This window comes from Solanum tuberosum, unplaced genomic scaffold (genome assembly GCF_000226075.1).
Source record: "Solanum tuberosum cultivar DM 1-3 516 R44 unplaced genomic scaffold, SolTub_3.0 scf00242, whole genome shotgun sequence".
Taxonomy (NCBI): domain Eukaryota; kingdom Viridiplantae; phylum Streptophyta; class Magnoliopsida; order Solanales; family Solanaceae; genus Solanum; species Solanum tuberosum.
Genome location: NW_006239177.1, coordinates 604,452 through 621,481, shown reverse-complemented (window position 1 = coordinate 621,481; position 17,030 = coordinate 604,452). Strand labels below are relative to the sequence as shown.

Sequence of the window (17,030 nt, the reverse complement as noted above, 5' to 3'; positions counted from 1 at the left end):
GGAAACTTGTAACTATGAGACCCGTCACCGGGTGGCGATTATGCATGGATCAGTAGAAGAGAAATTCGTGGACTAAAAAAGATCATTTTCCCATGCCCTTCATGGACGAAATGTTTGATAGGCTTGCGGAGCGCGGATGGTCAATTCTTAGATGGCTATTCCGGGTATAACCAAATTTTCATGGCATGGGAAGATCAAGAGAAAACCACTTTCACTTGTCCTTATTGGATTTTTTCTTTCAAAAGGATTCCTTTTGCGTTGTGCAATTCTCCAACAACATTCAAATGTTGCATGCTCACTATATTCGCTGACATGGTTGAAGATCCAATAGGGGTCTTTATGGATGACTTCTTAGTTGTGGGTGATTCATTTGAAACATGTCTAGCACACCTAGGGCAGGCCCTTCAAAGATGTGCGGAAACCAACTTATTCCTAAACATGGAGAAACACCACTTAATGGTGAAGGACGATATAATCTTAGATCAAAAGGTATCACAAAAGGGGATGGAGGTCGACAAAGCAAAGATTGAGGTAGTTTAGAAGATACCGCCACCCATCTCGGTAAAAGGCATTCAGAGTTTCTTGGGCCATGCCAGATTCTATTAAAGATTTCTCAAAAATTGCCCACCATTTCTGCAAGCTATTGCAGAAGAAGGTGAATTTTTTTTGCATGATGCATGTTGGAAAGCATTTGAGTGCTTGAAAGAAAAGTTAATCTCCGCCTCAGTGATCATTGGCTCTGATTGGTCAGAATCGTTTGAGGTGATGTGTGATGAAAGTGGCACTACTCTAGGTGTTATATTAGGGCAAAAGTGCAACAAGATCTTTCATCCAATCTATTATGCCAACAAGTCATTGAATGGGGCTCAACATAACTACACTATGATCGAGCAAAAACTACTTCTGGTAGTGTATGCATTTGAGAAGTTTAGGGCATACTTTCTAGGTACTAGAGTTATAGTTCACACTGATCATGTAGCTCTGCAGTACTTTATGGCAAAGAAAGATGCTAAACCAAGGTTGATAATGTGGGTGTTGTTATTGCAACAATTCGACTTTGAAGTCAAGGATAGAAGCGGTTGTGAAAATCAGGTCGCCGATCACCTATCTAGGGTGGAGAGAAAGGATAAAGACTAGCTAGAGTTTGACATAAATGACTCATTCCAAGATGAGCATGAATTTACGCCCACTCTTCATCTCATTCCTTGGTATGTTGATTTCACAAACTATGTAGTGTACGAAATAATGCCAGAGGATCTGAACTTCTATCAACAAAAGCGGTTCTTGTTCGATGTAAAGAGCTTTTTCTGGGATGAACCATATATGTTCAGAGAATGTACAGACCATATAATCCGAATATGCATGCCGGAGAAGGAGGTAAATGACATTCAAAATGTCTGCCACACTTCACCTGTTGGTGGTCATCATAGTGGTGTGTGAACAACCGCCAAAGTACTTCAAAGTGGCTACTATTGGACATCCCTTCTACAAAGATGCCCATGAATTTTTCAAGCGATGCATTCAATGCCAAAAGCAAGTAGGGGTATCCACAAGTCATGAAATACCCCTAAATCCCATTCTAGAGGTTGAATTGTTCGATGTTTGGGGAATAGACTTCTGGGCCCGTTTGTTAGCTCATTTTGAAAAAAGTATATTATTGTGGCGGTTGATTATGTTTCTAAATGGGTGGAATCTATAGTATTACCCGACAATGAGGAGAAGCGTGTTGTGCAATTCTTGAAGCGTTACATCTTCGCAAGATTTCGTACCCCATATGCAATTATTAGTGATGGAGGATCTTATTTTTGCAATCGATTGTTTGCATAATTACTGAGTAAATATGGAGCGAAGCATAAAGTGGAAACGCCATATCATCCACAAGCAAGCAGTCAAGTTGAGGTTTCAAATTGAGAAATTAAGAGTGTCCTTGCTAAAATAGTAAATGCAAATTGGTGTGTCTCCATATAAGTTAGTGTTTGGGAAATCTTGGCACCTGTTGATTGAGCTTGAACACAAGACACTCTAAGAGTTAAAGGCATTAAATCTGAATTGAGGGCATGCTTTGAAAGGGAGAGTGAATCAACTGCATGAGTTTGAAGAATTCCAATTGAGAGCATATGAATGTTCAGCCAAGTACAAGGAGAAAATGAAGAAATGGGACTATGCTATGATCCTTAGGAGAGAATATTTAGTGGGAGAATTTGTGTTGCTCTACAAATCTCGCTTGAAACTCTCCCCGGGTAAGCTCAATTCGAAGTGTTCTGGCCCATTTAAAGTGGATAGAGTATTCATGAATGGGGCAATGAAGTTGAAGGTAAAGAGGGACCAAATTTTGAGGTTAATGGGAAATTATACCTACCCATATTGAGAGAGTGGGTAAATTGAGGTATTAGGCTGGTTATCTTAGCATGTTTGTCAAGGTTCAAGAGATATCACTTAAATCGCAGTAGTTGTTCGAGATAAAACTATTGCATCTATAGTCTAGTCTACCCACTAAGATCCAACGAGTTGTTAGTAAACTTTGATTACCCATATAGAGAAATTAGCCTATGATAGATCACATCCCTGAGAAACCCCTTTTATTTCTCTACTCCTATGTTTTTGTGATTGTTGTAGTTGTTAATTGACACCTTTAAACCCCACGTGACATTCGTTGTCAAGCCCTTAACTTAATTTGTTTTATTTCGACAATGTCTACTTCTATAACAAACTAAACCATAAGTTTTACCTCCTAATGGAATTCAATACTGTACCGCTCCCTGTGGGTTCGACCCCAACCTTTTTTGGGTTTTTTACTAGTATGTGATCGCCTACACCTAGTATTACATGAGGTGTAGATGAGCGTTTATCAGCGTCACAAAAGAGAAAGTAGCTCCGGGATCAAGTAAAGGATAAACATCAATTTTGAAAACATTCAACATACCGGTAATTACATCGGGAGAACCCTCTTGTTCACCACATGTTTGAAGTGCATAGAACCTATTTTTATTAGGATCATTCGCACCCAAACAACTTGGACCGGATGATGGATATGGTTGTGCCCTACGATGACTATCTCCTTCATTTTTAGCAACTGAAGGACAATTTGTTATCTTGTGATATGTCTTACTTAGCACAACCAAACCAAGCATTAGAACCCACTAGACACTTTCCATCATGCTTTCTTCCACACTTAGTACATTCCGGTAATGAAGAGCCATTACCACCTCCACGAAGTTTAGGGTTAGACACCCTCTTATTGGTAATCCGTTGAGGAGCCTTAGACTAACCTTGCTCCGGAAACCTTTGCCGAATACTTGTACGACCACGTCCATTAGACCTAGAGTATGAAGAGTTACCATCATTAGTTCTTGCCCTCTTTATCTTCCTATGCCTCTCCTTAAGTTTCTCCTTTTCAATCTGTTGGGCATAAACCATAGGACGAGAAATGTCCATATCATGGACAAGTGTACTGGTACGACATTCTTTCACAACCAAGTCGGGCACTCCCGAAACGAACTTGCTCATCCTTGATTTAGAATCTGCCACTATAGATGGAGCATACTTCGACAACTGTGTAACCTCAAAACATATTCCTACACACTCATGTTTCTGTGCCGATGATTAATAAACGCAAGCACCTTAGCCTGTCTCATCTCAAGAGAATTGAATCTATCAAGAAATGAAAACTTGAACCTTTTCCATTCTATGGAACCCGCTTCTTCCGGTTTTGCTTCCTTCCATTGGTTGAACAAAATTTGAGCAACACCCTTAAGTTGATAAGTGGCCAATTCGGCCTTATTCCACCGGATTCACTCGCATAATAGCCAACACCTTATAGACCTCTTCAATGAACTCTTGAGGATCTTCCTCAACTTTAGAACCATATAATTCCAGAGGATTCATCCTTGTGAAGTCTGTCACACTAGATGCCGCCGTACCCACATTTGGGTTCAAGGGGACCACATCCTCCATATTGGCTTGGGCCTTCATGGCTTGAGCCAACACTTGAAAAGTAGTCCTAAACTCCACATTAGTCACTTGCTTGGCCAAAGGGTCAACCGGAGCTTGAAGAGTTTATGGAGGAGCTTCTTGATCCACATTGTCTCCCTTATTCCTTCTAGAAAAATCTCTTCGAGTAGTCATAACATGTAGACCATCGGGTAAGGATTAGGAGAAAGACCTTATATAGTTAAACTCTATCGCATGACTTAGAGTGAAGAAAGAAGTGAAATTCCCTAAACATCTAGTAGCCTCTTATTCCTAAATGTGGTGCGCTTTACATTTATGAACAAGATTCTACTTGATGTGGTTTTGAGACATCCTAGAACCATTCTAAACCTTGTGCTCTGATTACCAATTTTGTCACGTCCCAGGGGTACACCCTTGATGTAACATGGCGTACACGACCCGAGAGACCTCATACATGCCACCTAGCTTTCATAGTCAAGATAAAGAAATATACGTGATTTTAAAAACATTTCAATACACTCAAAGTCTTTATAAAATGAAGCGGACGTCTACTACACTTGTCTCAAAAACCATCTAATACAATAGAATCTTTGGAACACAACCCATACTACAATGTTCAAAACATAAAACAAAATAACATAAGAGAAATGGTGAAAAAATCCTTGAATGCTATGAGGACTCACTAATCTTCAAGTCTTGCCTCTACTAAAATCCTAGCCACAGGGATGAGAGTCGAGATCACCGGACCCTACATTTTGATAAGAAATGTAGGCAAGCCTATGTGTTAGTACTAGAATGTACTAATTAGGATAACTTGCATAAAAACGTAAACATAAGCATTAGACAACATAAGTCATAAGGATAATTAATTCACTTATCCATAGTCAAGACTTGGGTCATCCGCCTCTAGTCTTACATATCATGGAAGGAAACTCAAGCAACAATCCAAGCTAATCATTTATCATAAGATTGTTCATAGTATTCTTGCTTACCTTTAAAGACATGGGGATTTGCCTCCTTTAAAGGCAAATGGATATTCGACTCTTGCCTTACTATAAAAGTTAATAGGTATTCGCCTCTTACCTTACATAATGTGGAATCGTGGGTACTCACCTCTATATCTTTCTATAAGGATCATGGCTACTCACCTCAATGTCCAACATTCATTATAGGAACGTGAGTAGTTGCCTATTGTTCAACAGCAAGGAATAAGGGTAGTCACCTCACATCCTTCATCATATGACATGGGTAATCACCTCATGTTTCTAACTTATTAATATGGGTAACCGCCTCATATGCTTCTCATATAGGGTTGATGGGTAATTGCCTCAAGCCTCATCAATTTCATAGTCTTTTAACTTTGATTCATTTTAGGTGAGAAATCCCTTCAACCTAGAATCATTCAATGTGAGAACGCCTTTCACATTCATACATATATAAGGAATCATGTAAGTAAATCCCTTCCACAACAATTCTATCTAAAATCAACAATTATCACATAAGATTCACTCTCAAAGCCCTACAAATAATAATTCATCATTTATGCTTCAATCATAAGCAATTAATATCTATATGCTTCAATCTCAAAACAGTCTACAATGTACCTTATCAATCCAATAAGAATACATCTAAATCCATAAATTCTTCTTTCATGCAGTAAAACCCATTTACATAAATTTCACCTTAGAAACACGGGTTAAGCATGGGTAAATGTAAATTCATCCTAAAAACATGTAATCTTATCAATTCATGAATAAACAATCATAACCCAATCATTTGTATAAACATCCATCAGGACCCACAACTTTAAAAGAAAACCCTAACTCAAATTGGGAAATTTCTTCTTTTCAATTGGGGAACCTTGGGGGATCAATGGATTAAAGGATTCCATGGATAAAAAGCTATCATACCTTGATATTAAAGCCCAAAAATTATTGAGGAATTGAGACTTGACCTTGATCCTAGCTTGGCCTCTATCTTCTTCTTCAAGTTCTAGAGAGAGAAATATTTTAGAGAAGAACCCACTTATTTTGTTAAGTTTGAGATAATTACTTGAATGGGTGAGTTTTGAAGCTAAAATCACTTATATAAGGGTCCTAAGCTTAGGTATCACTACATAGATTTTATTTAATTAAAACCAGAAAAGACCCAAAAACCCCTAACTTTCAGTGGATTGAACCACCTTCATGACAGGCTCCATGAGCCATGGTGGCTCTCACAAGCCATGGTGCCTGCAGTGGTCTTAGACCTATGGCTTGGAAAACCACCACTTCACCCTTTGAACCCAATTCTTGACCATGACTGTTCCCACGGCCCATACTGGTCTTCACGAGCCGTAAAGTTTCTTGTGGGAAGGTCTCACTTTAGGAAGCCTCTTTGGAGCACACTACACAGCCCTTCAAGGGAAACACCACGACCCGTGATCCCTACCGCAAGGCATCATAGAAGTTGTGTGAGATGAGCATCCCTTCGCTAGCTTTTATGAGCCACTACGAGCAACACCACGACTCGTGGTGCCCTTCCCGAACCGTATGGGTCCACGTGCAGGTTTCCTAGGCTCACTTCTTTGGGTCATGACATCAAGTGTTACCCCAAGCTTAGACTACTACATTTTCGAGGTGTTACAAAGTGCGGTGTTTGCATCATCCCGTATCAAACCAACATCGAACGTCTTGGTAGCCTAATTCAACCTGTCACATCCCCACTCTAGAATAGTAGACTCTATACAGAGGACGAAGATTAGACATAGAAATAGTAATGTGGTTTTCTACCAAAAAGCCCTTTCATGAATCTGTCTATCAGTATCTCCTAGAAATCTATCTCATGCCCCGCAATCAACAAAGCAAGCATCACCGCACGATCCCAATTGACTATGTTATCTGCCAATTTGGGGACAATCTAGCTCGCATAATAGATAAGCAGAACTTTGTTACAAAATAAAGAGTCACCTTTTTTATAGGAAGGGTCATGTCATAGACCAACTCATCATTCAGCCCGCATCGTCAATGTTCTCAGACATCAAATGTAGTAGGGTCTCTCTTTAGTGAGTATCGACAGCTCTATTCTACACCACCCACAATTGGTAGTCATGCTCAGCTATGTTAATTGGCTAAGCATGTGAAAGGTTGTAAATAAAATGGTGTATTATGGCCTAAGATATGTCTAGGGGGATACCCCACACAACACTAGTCAAAGGTAGGGTCGATCCAGCACCTTAAATTGTGGCATCAGAGAGTTTTGTAAAATAGTTATGTAGGAAACATAAAACTCCCTCACCATATTCGGGCTATACCTCCGAGGATTTTCTGTCATCCACTCACATCTGTGTCACTTAAACATCTCATGAATACTTGTCACTATGTTAAGGCTGCCTGTGAGAACTCAGAACTCCACAGTAATAGGCTGGGTTGTCGTTAGCTAGTAATTCATGTGTAGACCCTTTGAGAATATATGGAACATCCCCCCGAACACACTATCTATTATGCTTAGAAAAAAAGTGTATCAGCTCAACTCTTGCGTTGGGAGAATCATGTGATTCTCCAGTCTCTGTAGCATCAGTAGTTGATGCAACAATTAAGTTTGAGTTGGAGCTATATTTGGAATCCCAACTTCTTCCTCTCAAACTTTGTGCCCCTCCTCAGTCAGTGAGAAACCATCATGGCTGGATTACTGCTCCCCCTCCTACACTAGGATTATCTCTAATTGTCTGGCTTGTTGCCATTTAATCTGGGGGTCGTAGGGGAGCCCTTTGTGGTCCCCAACTCAAAATCAAAACCGCTCGACTTATCAATAGGCTGCCGAGCCAACGGTATAATACACTTGGACGTATATTTACGTTTGTATGTGTGGCCTTTCTTTAGCAACATTCGACATGTGAAATATTTATTAGTACCCAACTATACAAAACGAAATACAAAAAGAACAAAACAAAGTTAGGAAATTAAATGGAAGTAAAAAAAATATCAACATGGTACTGTTTTGGACCCACGAGTAGTACTTATAGATCTTAGATGCTTTTATGAACCGTAGGTCCCACCCATATGAAAGGAAGTCCATATTTTAGTTTCTGAAGTTGGAACAACGGTTCAACATGATGGTCTATCAATGGACCTACGGTCTGTAAATCAATATGTGTTGAATGGCCCATCAATAGACCTACGGTCCATACATCAATCAGACATAGAAAAACATAGGCTATTGTTTTGTGCCTCAGAGTGCTTGAAGCATAACTACGGTTCGTGGGTCACCCTATGACCCTTAGATTAAGTCGTCACTTTCAATTTTTTAAAAGTTCAGGCCCATTTCATTCGTTATCTCTATTGCATCATTTAGATTATTAAATCATTTCTAGAACCTGCATTTCAACATATTTTAATGTTATTCCTTCATCCCTAGGGTTTTAACAATGCATTTAAATACACAACAAATAGTAAAAGAGAAAAACCCTAAGTCAGGAACACAACAAGATGCTTTTATCCAAATTATTACACCAAAAATTGACGACACTCATAATACGGTCATCTCAAGAGTACATTAAAACTAATATGATCAACTTCAACAAGCAATTAATACCCAAGGTCAAGTAAAAACTTTTAATTTCAACCAAAAATTTAAGTACTTTGGTTCAAAATGAGTACATTTCAGAAGAAACTCGAAGTAGTGTGAGTGTGTGCGCTTAACCTCAATAACCAACTTGTGAGTATTCGACCCTATGTTCTTTGATTTGAGAAGACGAAAAATTGTGGGTGAATTTTTAGAAATTAAGAATAAATGGGGAACATGAGGAAGGGAGGATTATATTAATAGATTATGGGGGATTGAAGGGTTGGAAATGGAAGTGAAATGGTGGGATGATAAAGAGGTAACTGATTCTGAAGAGTTGTAATGGTTGGGAGGAGGTAAAATGGGAAATGAATTTAAAATGAATGCTTTTATTTTATTTAGGTAGCAGGTCAAGTCGATTCATTTTTACTAATAGGACTTACGATATCCCGTCGATGGTACGTAGCAAGAATTACGGTCCTTAGATAGGTCCATCATTTTCCTCTATACTTAATAAAATTTAATAATGTATTTTGGGTCTACGATTGAAAACTACGGACCGTTGAATGTACAACGGTTTATATTGCGAAACTGTAGACTTAAATTGGAAACTATGTTTATACCTTAGATTCTACGGATGCCATTTATGGTATGTCGACTGAATGACGACTCGTCTATGGGAACTATAGAAGCTCCGACACTTATAATTTTCCAAATTTCTCTTTCTTTCCTGCACATGTAGCAAGCATTAAGACTTTCGTTTGACATATTCTTGAATCTTTTTTGACACGGACCCTATACTACCATAATCTAGCAAAATCAAAACTCAATAAAGCATTACATTAATTTAAAAGTCTTTCAAAGCATAAAAAACTAAAAATCAGCTTTTCCAGCATTCGCCACCCCTTCAATAGCCTTTTGCGCGGATCCTGCACCTGCGCTTCCAGACCTCAACGAGATTCCAGTAGGCCTTTCTCCTGCGGAAATAGCCCAATTGCATCGGGAGACTGAAGAGAAGGCCGCCCAGTGTGGCAGGCTCTTGCAAGAAATCTGTGGGAAGGCAAAAGAACTTGTTGTCCGTCAGGCAGGAGCGCAGGGCGAGCTCACGCTCGATAAATTCGTAGACGCCGTCAGGTATCTTGCAGACGTGGACGAGTTGCCCGAAGAGGAGCGAATCCCCACTCTCATTGAGTTCAGGGCCCCAATCAATAATAAAGACTCGCCCATTTGGTTTCATATAGATAAAGAAATGAAAAGATGGGGGGGTCGTGGTCTATGCTAAATTCTTTTTCTTAGATAGAATGAATGGAAAAGGAGTGCTTGTGTTGTGGTTTTCGTAGTTGCAAGAATTTTTTTTTTCGAGAAAAGGTCCCCTCCTTCAATATCATGATTGGGTCGACCAGGCCAGATCATGAGTGAATAGAAAAAAAAATGTACATAATCAGGTATCTTACATACGTGGACGAGTTGCCCGAAGAGGAGCGAATCCCCACTCTCATTGAGTTCAGGGCCCCAATCAATAATAAAGACTCGCCCATTTTGGTTTCATATAGATAAGAATGAAAGATGGGGGGTCGTGGTCTATGCTAAATCTTTTCTTAGATAGAATGAATGGAAAAGGAGTGCTTGTGTTGTGGTTTTCGTAGTTGCAAGAATTATTTTTTTTCGAGAAAACGTCCCCTCCATCAATATCATGATTGGGTCGACCAGGCCAGATCATGAGTGAATGAAAAAAAAATGTACATAGCTGTTCCAGCTGAAATACTTGGAATAATTCTACCACTTTTACTAGGAGTAGCCTTTTTAGTGCTAGATGAACGTAAAGTAATGGCTTTTGTGCAACGTCGAAAGGGTCCTGATGTAGTGGGATCATTTGGATTGTTGCAACCTCTAGCAGATGGTTTGAAATTGATTCTAAAAAGAACCTATTTCACCAAGTAGTGCTAATTTCTCCCTTTTTAGAATGGCTCCAGTGGCTACATTTATGTTAAGTCTGGTCGCTCGGGCCGTTGTACCTTTTGATTATGGTATGGTATTGTCAGATCCGAACATAGGACTACTTTATTTGTTTGCCATATCTTCGCTAGGTGTTTATGGAATTATTATAGCAGGTTGGTCTAGTAATTAGGGGGCGGCCGTTCGGTCGCCTATGATACTAGGACCAATAGGTTCAAAATGGGTTTGTGCCGCAGGTGTTGAACAATCTACTCTACACAGGTGTGGGCTTCCAGGGCTAAGGCTTATAAACCCTTTCTTTCATTTATCAAAAGGGCCCTGCCCTGGTCGGTCACTTTTCTGGGCCGGGATCGATAAGTGGAAGTCATAAAAAAGAAATCTTTCTCTTCGCACCTCAGATCAAGAGGAAGGGTTGCTTGTCAAGCTGGCCTATATATAAGAATAAGAAATTTCTTTCTATTTTCTATTATTATATAATAGAAACTATAAGAAAAATGGAAAGATTCGCTTTCTTTTAACCGGCTCCTTCTTCTTTGTCAACGCTACTAAGGACCTATAGGTTTGCCTACTTTACTTATTAAAGATAATGAGAATGGGTTATTCAAACAAAAAGGAAAAGGCCCTACTTAGTTTCGCAAGCCTTTGTCATTATCAGTCAACTAAGTAGGGCCTGAGGCCCCCTGCGAATCCGTAAATCTGAGGAGCATGCCGCAACAAAAGGATGGTCCCCTATGCATTTCATTTTTTCCTTAAGGGAAAAAAAAGTACCCCCCATCATAGTGAACCTCTCCTTGTGATCGGGATGAGGTAGATGCCTCCCAGCCGGGGGGCGGATCGAATCGGAGTTTCCTTAGGTAGCCACCGACCTACAGTTATCCTTAAACTTCCGTGCTTGGTGGAGAAGAAGCGAACAAAAGTACGCTCGCTTGCTGTCTTGTTCTCTGTCGCGAACTGGGATCGCTCGCCAGCTAGGTCAGATTGGAGCAAGATTTTATGAGAACATATTCCCCATATTCGGGGACAAGGGGCGGAACGACCTCTCGATCTACTTACTGCAGCCCAGGAAGAAAAACGTCGTCTAGGCGTTCCCTGTTGCTCCGATCTCCCCTACGCCTAGGACGTTGTCTGGGCCAAGAGCCATAGTTAGTTGCTGTTTCTGGTTGTTTCTTCCTCGTTGTTGATACCGGCAAGACCCAGCCAGATGATGTCCGCTGGTTGGTAGTGAGAGGGCTCTTAGTACCTGCATACCCAAAAGAGGGCGCTGGTTAAAAAACAATCATTTGATTTTCTTTCTTGCTCTCCCTTAGCAGCGGGAAAGGAGTCTATCTATCTGCCTAGCTTTGGTAGATTTCCCCCAACGCAATCCACAGAAATTCCACGAATCCCTTGGTGGATAAGTCCGACGACTCAGCAGCAGTGCGGAATTGAGTTTCTTGTCTGGTGGATCTGATCTATAGTTAGGGGGCAATACATACCAAAAGGTTCGAAGAAGGAAGGCGCATAAGGGTATATAACCAATCTACCCTTCTGTATAACCTATTCACATTAGTGAAGCGGTTGGATGCATAAGGGAAGTGCACGTTTGTGAGACCTTAGTCGGGATGCATAGGTGAGTCAACCTACGAGCACGGAAGAGCGTGGTACCGCTACCCCTCTCTAAGTAAAGGTAAGATTCTTAGCCCTGTAGATGACTCCATCTAAAATACAATAGGGACAGCCGTTTTCGGCTGCTCGTTTCGTATCTTGAAGAAAGAGTAGGCTTAAGTAATGGAATAGGGGTCAGGTCAATTTCTGTACCATTTTCGGCTGCTCGTTTCGTATCTTAAAGAAAGAGTAGGCTTAAGTAATGGAATAGGGGTCAGGTCAATAATAGCTATGCTATTGCCCTACTGATTTAAGGCCTCCGCCCGATCCCGAATGCACATTTTTTCGGGTTCATCTTCAATTGATGTTTTCTTAACCTTTCGAAGACCTTGCGTAAATTTTCGATGTGGTCGGTTCTTTCTTTTGAAAAGACTACCAAATCGTCCACGTAAGGCTCGCATATGTTATGTAGGAGGTCACTGATAATTAGTGTCATCGCTCTTTGATATGTTGCACTTTCTTTTTCTTTTTTTGGGGCATATCGTAGTAAGGAAAGGAAGTGAGGGCACTCATTCGAATCGAATAGCTGAAACTACTATAACTCCTATTTTTCTGCTTTAAGAGAAGCCTTCTAGCTCGTTTTAAAGCGTTGAAGAGAGAGATAGGACATTCTAAAGATAGTTGTTGAGGAAGCGATTTCTAACTACGAGTCCGTTTTCAAGCTAACTGAATGCCTATCCGCTGCTAGTTCTGTTCCACTTTCTAAATAGAAAGGAAGAGGTCAGTCACCAACAGGAGGAGGATATGAAAGAGAGTACCAACAACCATTCCACTCGAGCGGAACTTCTAACTGAAGTTGCTCACGTTTTTCAGCAGGGTCTGGGCTACGGGGTCCTTTTTCTATCTTATGCGTTCGGGGACGGCCCCTCATGGATGCTATCTATTCTAATTCGAACTTGTTGGATGCCAACTCGGCCCTTCGACTTAGTGCGTCGGCAAATTGGTCCTCCCAGGCTTGTACTCAAAGACCATGTCGAACCCTGCATCAAAGTCTTGTCACCCTGCCCGCTTGGGGTCTGAGTAAGGAAAGAGCTCGTAGCCGCGTTATTGGGCTTGTCTTGTTGATAACCTTGAGACCGGCGAAGACTGTGCTCCAGCTGGTGGTGAAGGAAAGGGGGAAGCGACTCGTTCCTTCCTTGCGGAGGAGTTAAAACAGACTATGACGGCTCCGTTGCTTTATATCTTTCTTTTCATTTTCTTTTATTTATCTAAATAATTATAACTTATTGTTGAAGATAAAGTCAAGTTGAAGATCACTTTTGACCTATATTCCTGATATAGAAGAAAGAAGCCTTTAGCAACTACTAAGAAAGTAATCTCTTAAGTAAAGGGTACTAATAGTTCTTTAAAAGGTTCTCTTGGGGTGCTATGTCAAAAGTGATGTGATTCCCGGGGGGGATCAGGAAGGAGATATAGCAATAGACGGCCTATTTTGAGCTTGAAAGAAGAACTGCTACGCCCCTTTACTTAAGTAATATCCTAAGCTTCTCTCTTAGCCCTTTTCTCAGCCTATTCTAATTTCACTATTCTATTAGTCAAGGTTTTTGAAAGAAAGTCTAACAGACGTGGGAAAACTGACTGATAGTGAGGGTTGGCGCCCTGTAGTGAATGTGGTAAGAGGTGTATAACCATTACCCTTTCCTTTCGGTGGGCGAGAGGAGAAGTGTTGTTTGCAAGCGAACCCAATAATGCCAGGAGGCGGATTCGGTACACTCTTTCCTCGGATAGAGACAGAGCTAAAGCAGCCTATCTCAGTTCTTCTCCTAAACGTGGGACTCATATTCGTGAGCCGTCAATGGGGGAGGAAGCTCCTCCGTCTCTTCTTCGCCGCCTAATCCCTACCTTTACCTTTAGCTGGGTCAAGGCGGGAAGGAAGCCTCTTTGGCACGTATGAGTAGCTGTCACGAATCGAAGTTTCAAAAGCCAAAAGAGAGATTTGGAGACAAGAAAAAAGTTGGTTGAGACACGGGATGATAGGGCGGGCGGCCGACTTTCGGTGCTTTCTGCCAACTCGATTTCAATACTAAGTAAGCTCCTCATCGCATAAGTAAGAAAGTTCAGCTACAGATGGTAAAGAGAGGGGCGTTCAGCCATTTGACTGTAAGGAGAGGGGCGGACGAGAGTTCTAATAATTCTCTTCCTTCCGGTCTGCGAGCGTCCCATCTTTTTCTTACTTGGATGAAGAAAGACAGAACCTCTCTTTTTGGCCATAGCCAACAGTTCGCTTTCCACTTCCGAATACCAAAGAGCGATTGAGAGAAGAGCAGTATGTAGGACTTAAAAAGAGGGTTCCTTCCTCTCTTCACTCTCCTAATTTCGATCCTCACCTTTCTGGTGCCAAAGGCCTACCCTTCCAATTTACAGGAAGTTCTAAAGGAAGAAGTCGAAAAGGAAAAGAAAGTCACCTTTCCTGCCAACCTCCTGGCTTTATTCTTATACTGATCGAGCTGCACTATTTTTTATTCTAATAGATTCCACTTCGCTTGTTTGCACGACTTCCTCCTTGCTTAAAAAAAAGGGGGCAAGTCAAGTAAGTAAGCAGTGATCTGAACCACTTTGAAATAGAAAGAAAGATAGAAGGAAAGCAAGAAAGAACTATCTGACTTCGCTATCTTTCTATGAGCTCCTAGGAAAGAGATCCTACTCCCAAAGAAAGGAAGCTTAAGAATAGTCATTAAGAGAGGTGACCCTCTTTTGCTTTTTCAAGCTATGAATGTAGAGATCAGGTTGAAGAGTGAAAGGGACGAAGTGGTATGAAGTTGCTTGAACCTAGCGCTCGGGAGGTTGTGCTCGACCGAAAGGGTAAGGGCAAGAATACTTGGCTGGACGTAGTTCAGGATCGATGTAATTGAGACAACTAAGTAGAGGATGGGAAGATGTGAGGCCGGCCAAAGGTGGTTCTATATAGCTCTTACGCTTTTACAACTCGTACTATTTTATTTGAAAGTGAAATCATTTATTTTTTTTGGCATCATCCAGGATTATCAGTCCCTGTTGGAAAGTCTTCCAACTTTCCAATTAAGATTTTCCGAGCACACAGATTGATTTTATTTGAATAATAAGGGTAATTTGGTTGTTTTGTTAACTCTAAGGATGTCGAATGGAGCACTAACAAGGGTTGTGTTCGAAGGTCAATTGTGTTGTAGCTGTTAAAGGCTACTTCACTATTGGTCAAGAACTAATATCTTGTTATAATCTCTAGTTCTATCCCGATATCGGTTATCCTTCCCAGAAGCTTCGGCTAATGGAAAAGATAATCTTTAAAGGAATAGAACCCCTGGTTGGAACCCAGGCGCCCCCCCTGAGACCGATTCGTTTGGTCCGACAGGGAGAGTGGAAAGCCTTAGTGGGATCATCGAAACACACAAAACATATTATTATGACTTTATGAAAATTATTTTGTGCGATCGAAAGATCTCCTAAGTTTTCCTGGCGGGGCATGTTTGAACATGCCCGACGATTAAAGGGACTTCTCTTTCTAGTTCCTCTAGTCGCCACTGCGTCCATGTCCAAAGAGATTGCCCTTGCGGGATGTTCCTTTGTTAAGCAAGTCAGATACTTAAAACAGAAATCTGGATTCTTGTACACTGCCTTATATTTAAAGCAATGTGCAGTATCCTTACAGCGGTACTATGCTGGTAATCACCATAAAGGTGATTTACTTTCTGTTCCAGTATCTCTGACCAGGTGTGGTATTCCCAAGATCATACCCGTTGTATTACGAAAACACGTAAGAGCGAAGTATGATCAAGGTGATCAATTGGTTAAACTTTACCTATCTTGGTTTGGTTTAGCTAAGTTGATATTGGTTGCCAAGAAAGTGACTAAGGCAACCTTTTCTTCTATGGCTTCTCCTCACCCTGATATTGGGAGAGTTTTGTAAGTCCTAGATGAGATTAAAACCTCTTTTAGAGAATCAACTTGGAAAAGTACCCCCTTATTAGACAATTTCGTCCGTAGTTTTGACTTAAAAGTGGACGATACAGTCGATAAGGAGGCTGCAAAGTATGCTAAGGATCATAATATCTTTGTGAACCTGAAACATGAAATTGCAGCTTTTATCTGGAATATTCAAAAAATTCATTCAATTCCAGATGGTTTCTTTTCACCTGGTATTTTATGGTCTAAAATGGTATATTACCCTTTTGACCGTAATAATACCCGGTTTGCTAACGAAATGTTCAATTATTTTGAATCTGCTATGGGTCCCTATTTTAGTACGTTACTAGGGGCTTACACAGGGGTTCCGTTAGCAACTGGTCGGTTAGCTCAGGTGATTGAGGGCGGTGGTAACAGACGTATCTTTGCAATTTGCAACTATATTAAGCAAAGATTACTGTTTCCTGTCCACAAGTGGGCAATGAAGGTTCTATCCAGTATTCCAACTGATGGAACTTTCGACCAAGAGCGTCCGTTGTTGAGATTTAAATCAAAGAGAAAACGTCAAACATTTTCCTTTGACTTAAAATCAGCAACAGACCGTTGGCCATTGAGTGTTATATACTCCCTTATGCCTTGTATATTCAGGAGTACTTTAGCATCTTCAATAGTTAACAGCTCGTTGGGCCTTAACACATTTCTTGTCTTACCTCCCATGATTAAGGCAAGAACGAGTGAGGTTGCCTTTCTGACTGGACAGCCCTTGGGTTACTACGGATCTTGGTCATTGTTTGCATTATCACACCATTATATTGTATGGTTGGCAGCAAAAAGAGCATATCCGAGGAATATGACTCCTTTTACTGACTACACTTTACTAGGTGATGATATCCTAATCACCGACGTAAAAGTGGCAGAGTAGTACAGACAATTACTGGATCAGCTCGGTGTTACCATTTCAGAATAAAAATTGATTATATCTTAAAATGGTACCATCGAGTTTGCTAAAAGGTATTGGATGAAATATATGCAAATTGATCTTTCTCCAATATCTCTTA

General features: G+C 40.7%; 1 protein-coding gene across 1 annotated transcript; it reads right to left on the bottom strand.

The window, feature by feature from the left end:
- Positions 1-10,769: 10,769 nt before the first annotated feature.
- Positions 10,770-13,873, bottom strand: LOC107062662 (uncharacterized). The gene is made up of 4 exons (XM_015313558.1): positions 13,673-13,873; positions 11,818-11,968; positions 11,634-11,710; positions 10,770-11,556 (listed from the first exon to the last, which is right to left on the bottom strand). Exons 1-4 carry the CDS (start codon positions 13,871-13,873, stop codon positions 11,224-11,226), a joined length of 762 nt encoding a protein of 253 aa, XP_015169044.1. The 3' UTR covers positions 10,770-11,223.
- Between the last annotated feature and the right edge of the window lie 3,157 nt (positions 13,874-17,030).

Coding starts and splice junctions, on each gene's coding strand:
- LOC107062662 (XM_015313558.1), bottom strand. CDS start 13,873: ATGAGTCCCACGTTTAGGAGAAGAACTGAGATAGGCTGCTTTAGCTCT. Junction 11,711..11,817: donor AAGGGATTCGTGGAATTTCT/GTGGATTGCGTT, acceptor TTTTTTAACCAG/CGCCCTCTTTTGGGTATGCA. Junction 11,557..11,633: donor CATCTGGCTGGGTCTTGCCG/GTATCAACAACG, acceptor TCCTAGGCGTAG/GGGAGATCGGAGCAACAGGG.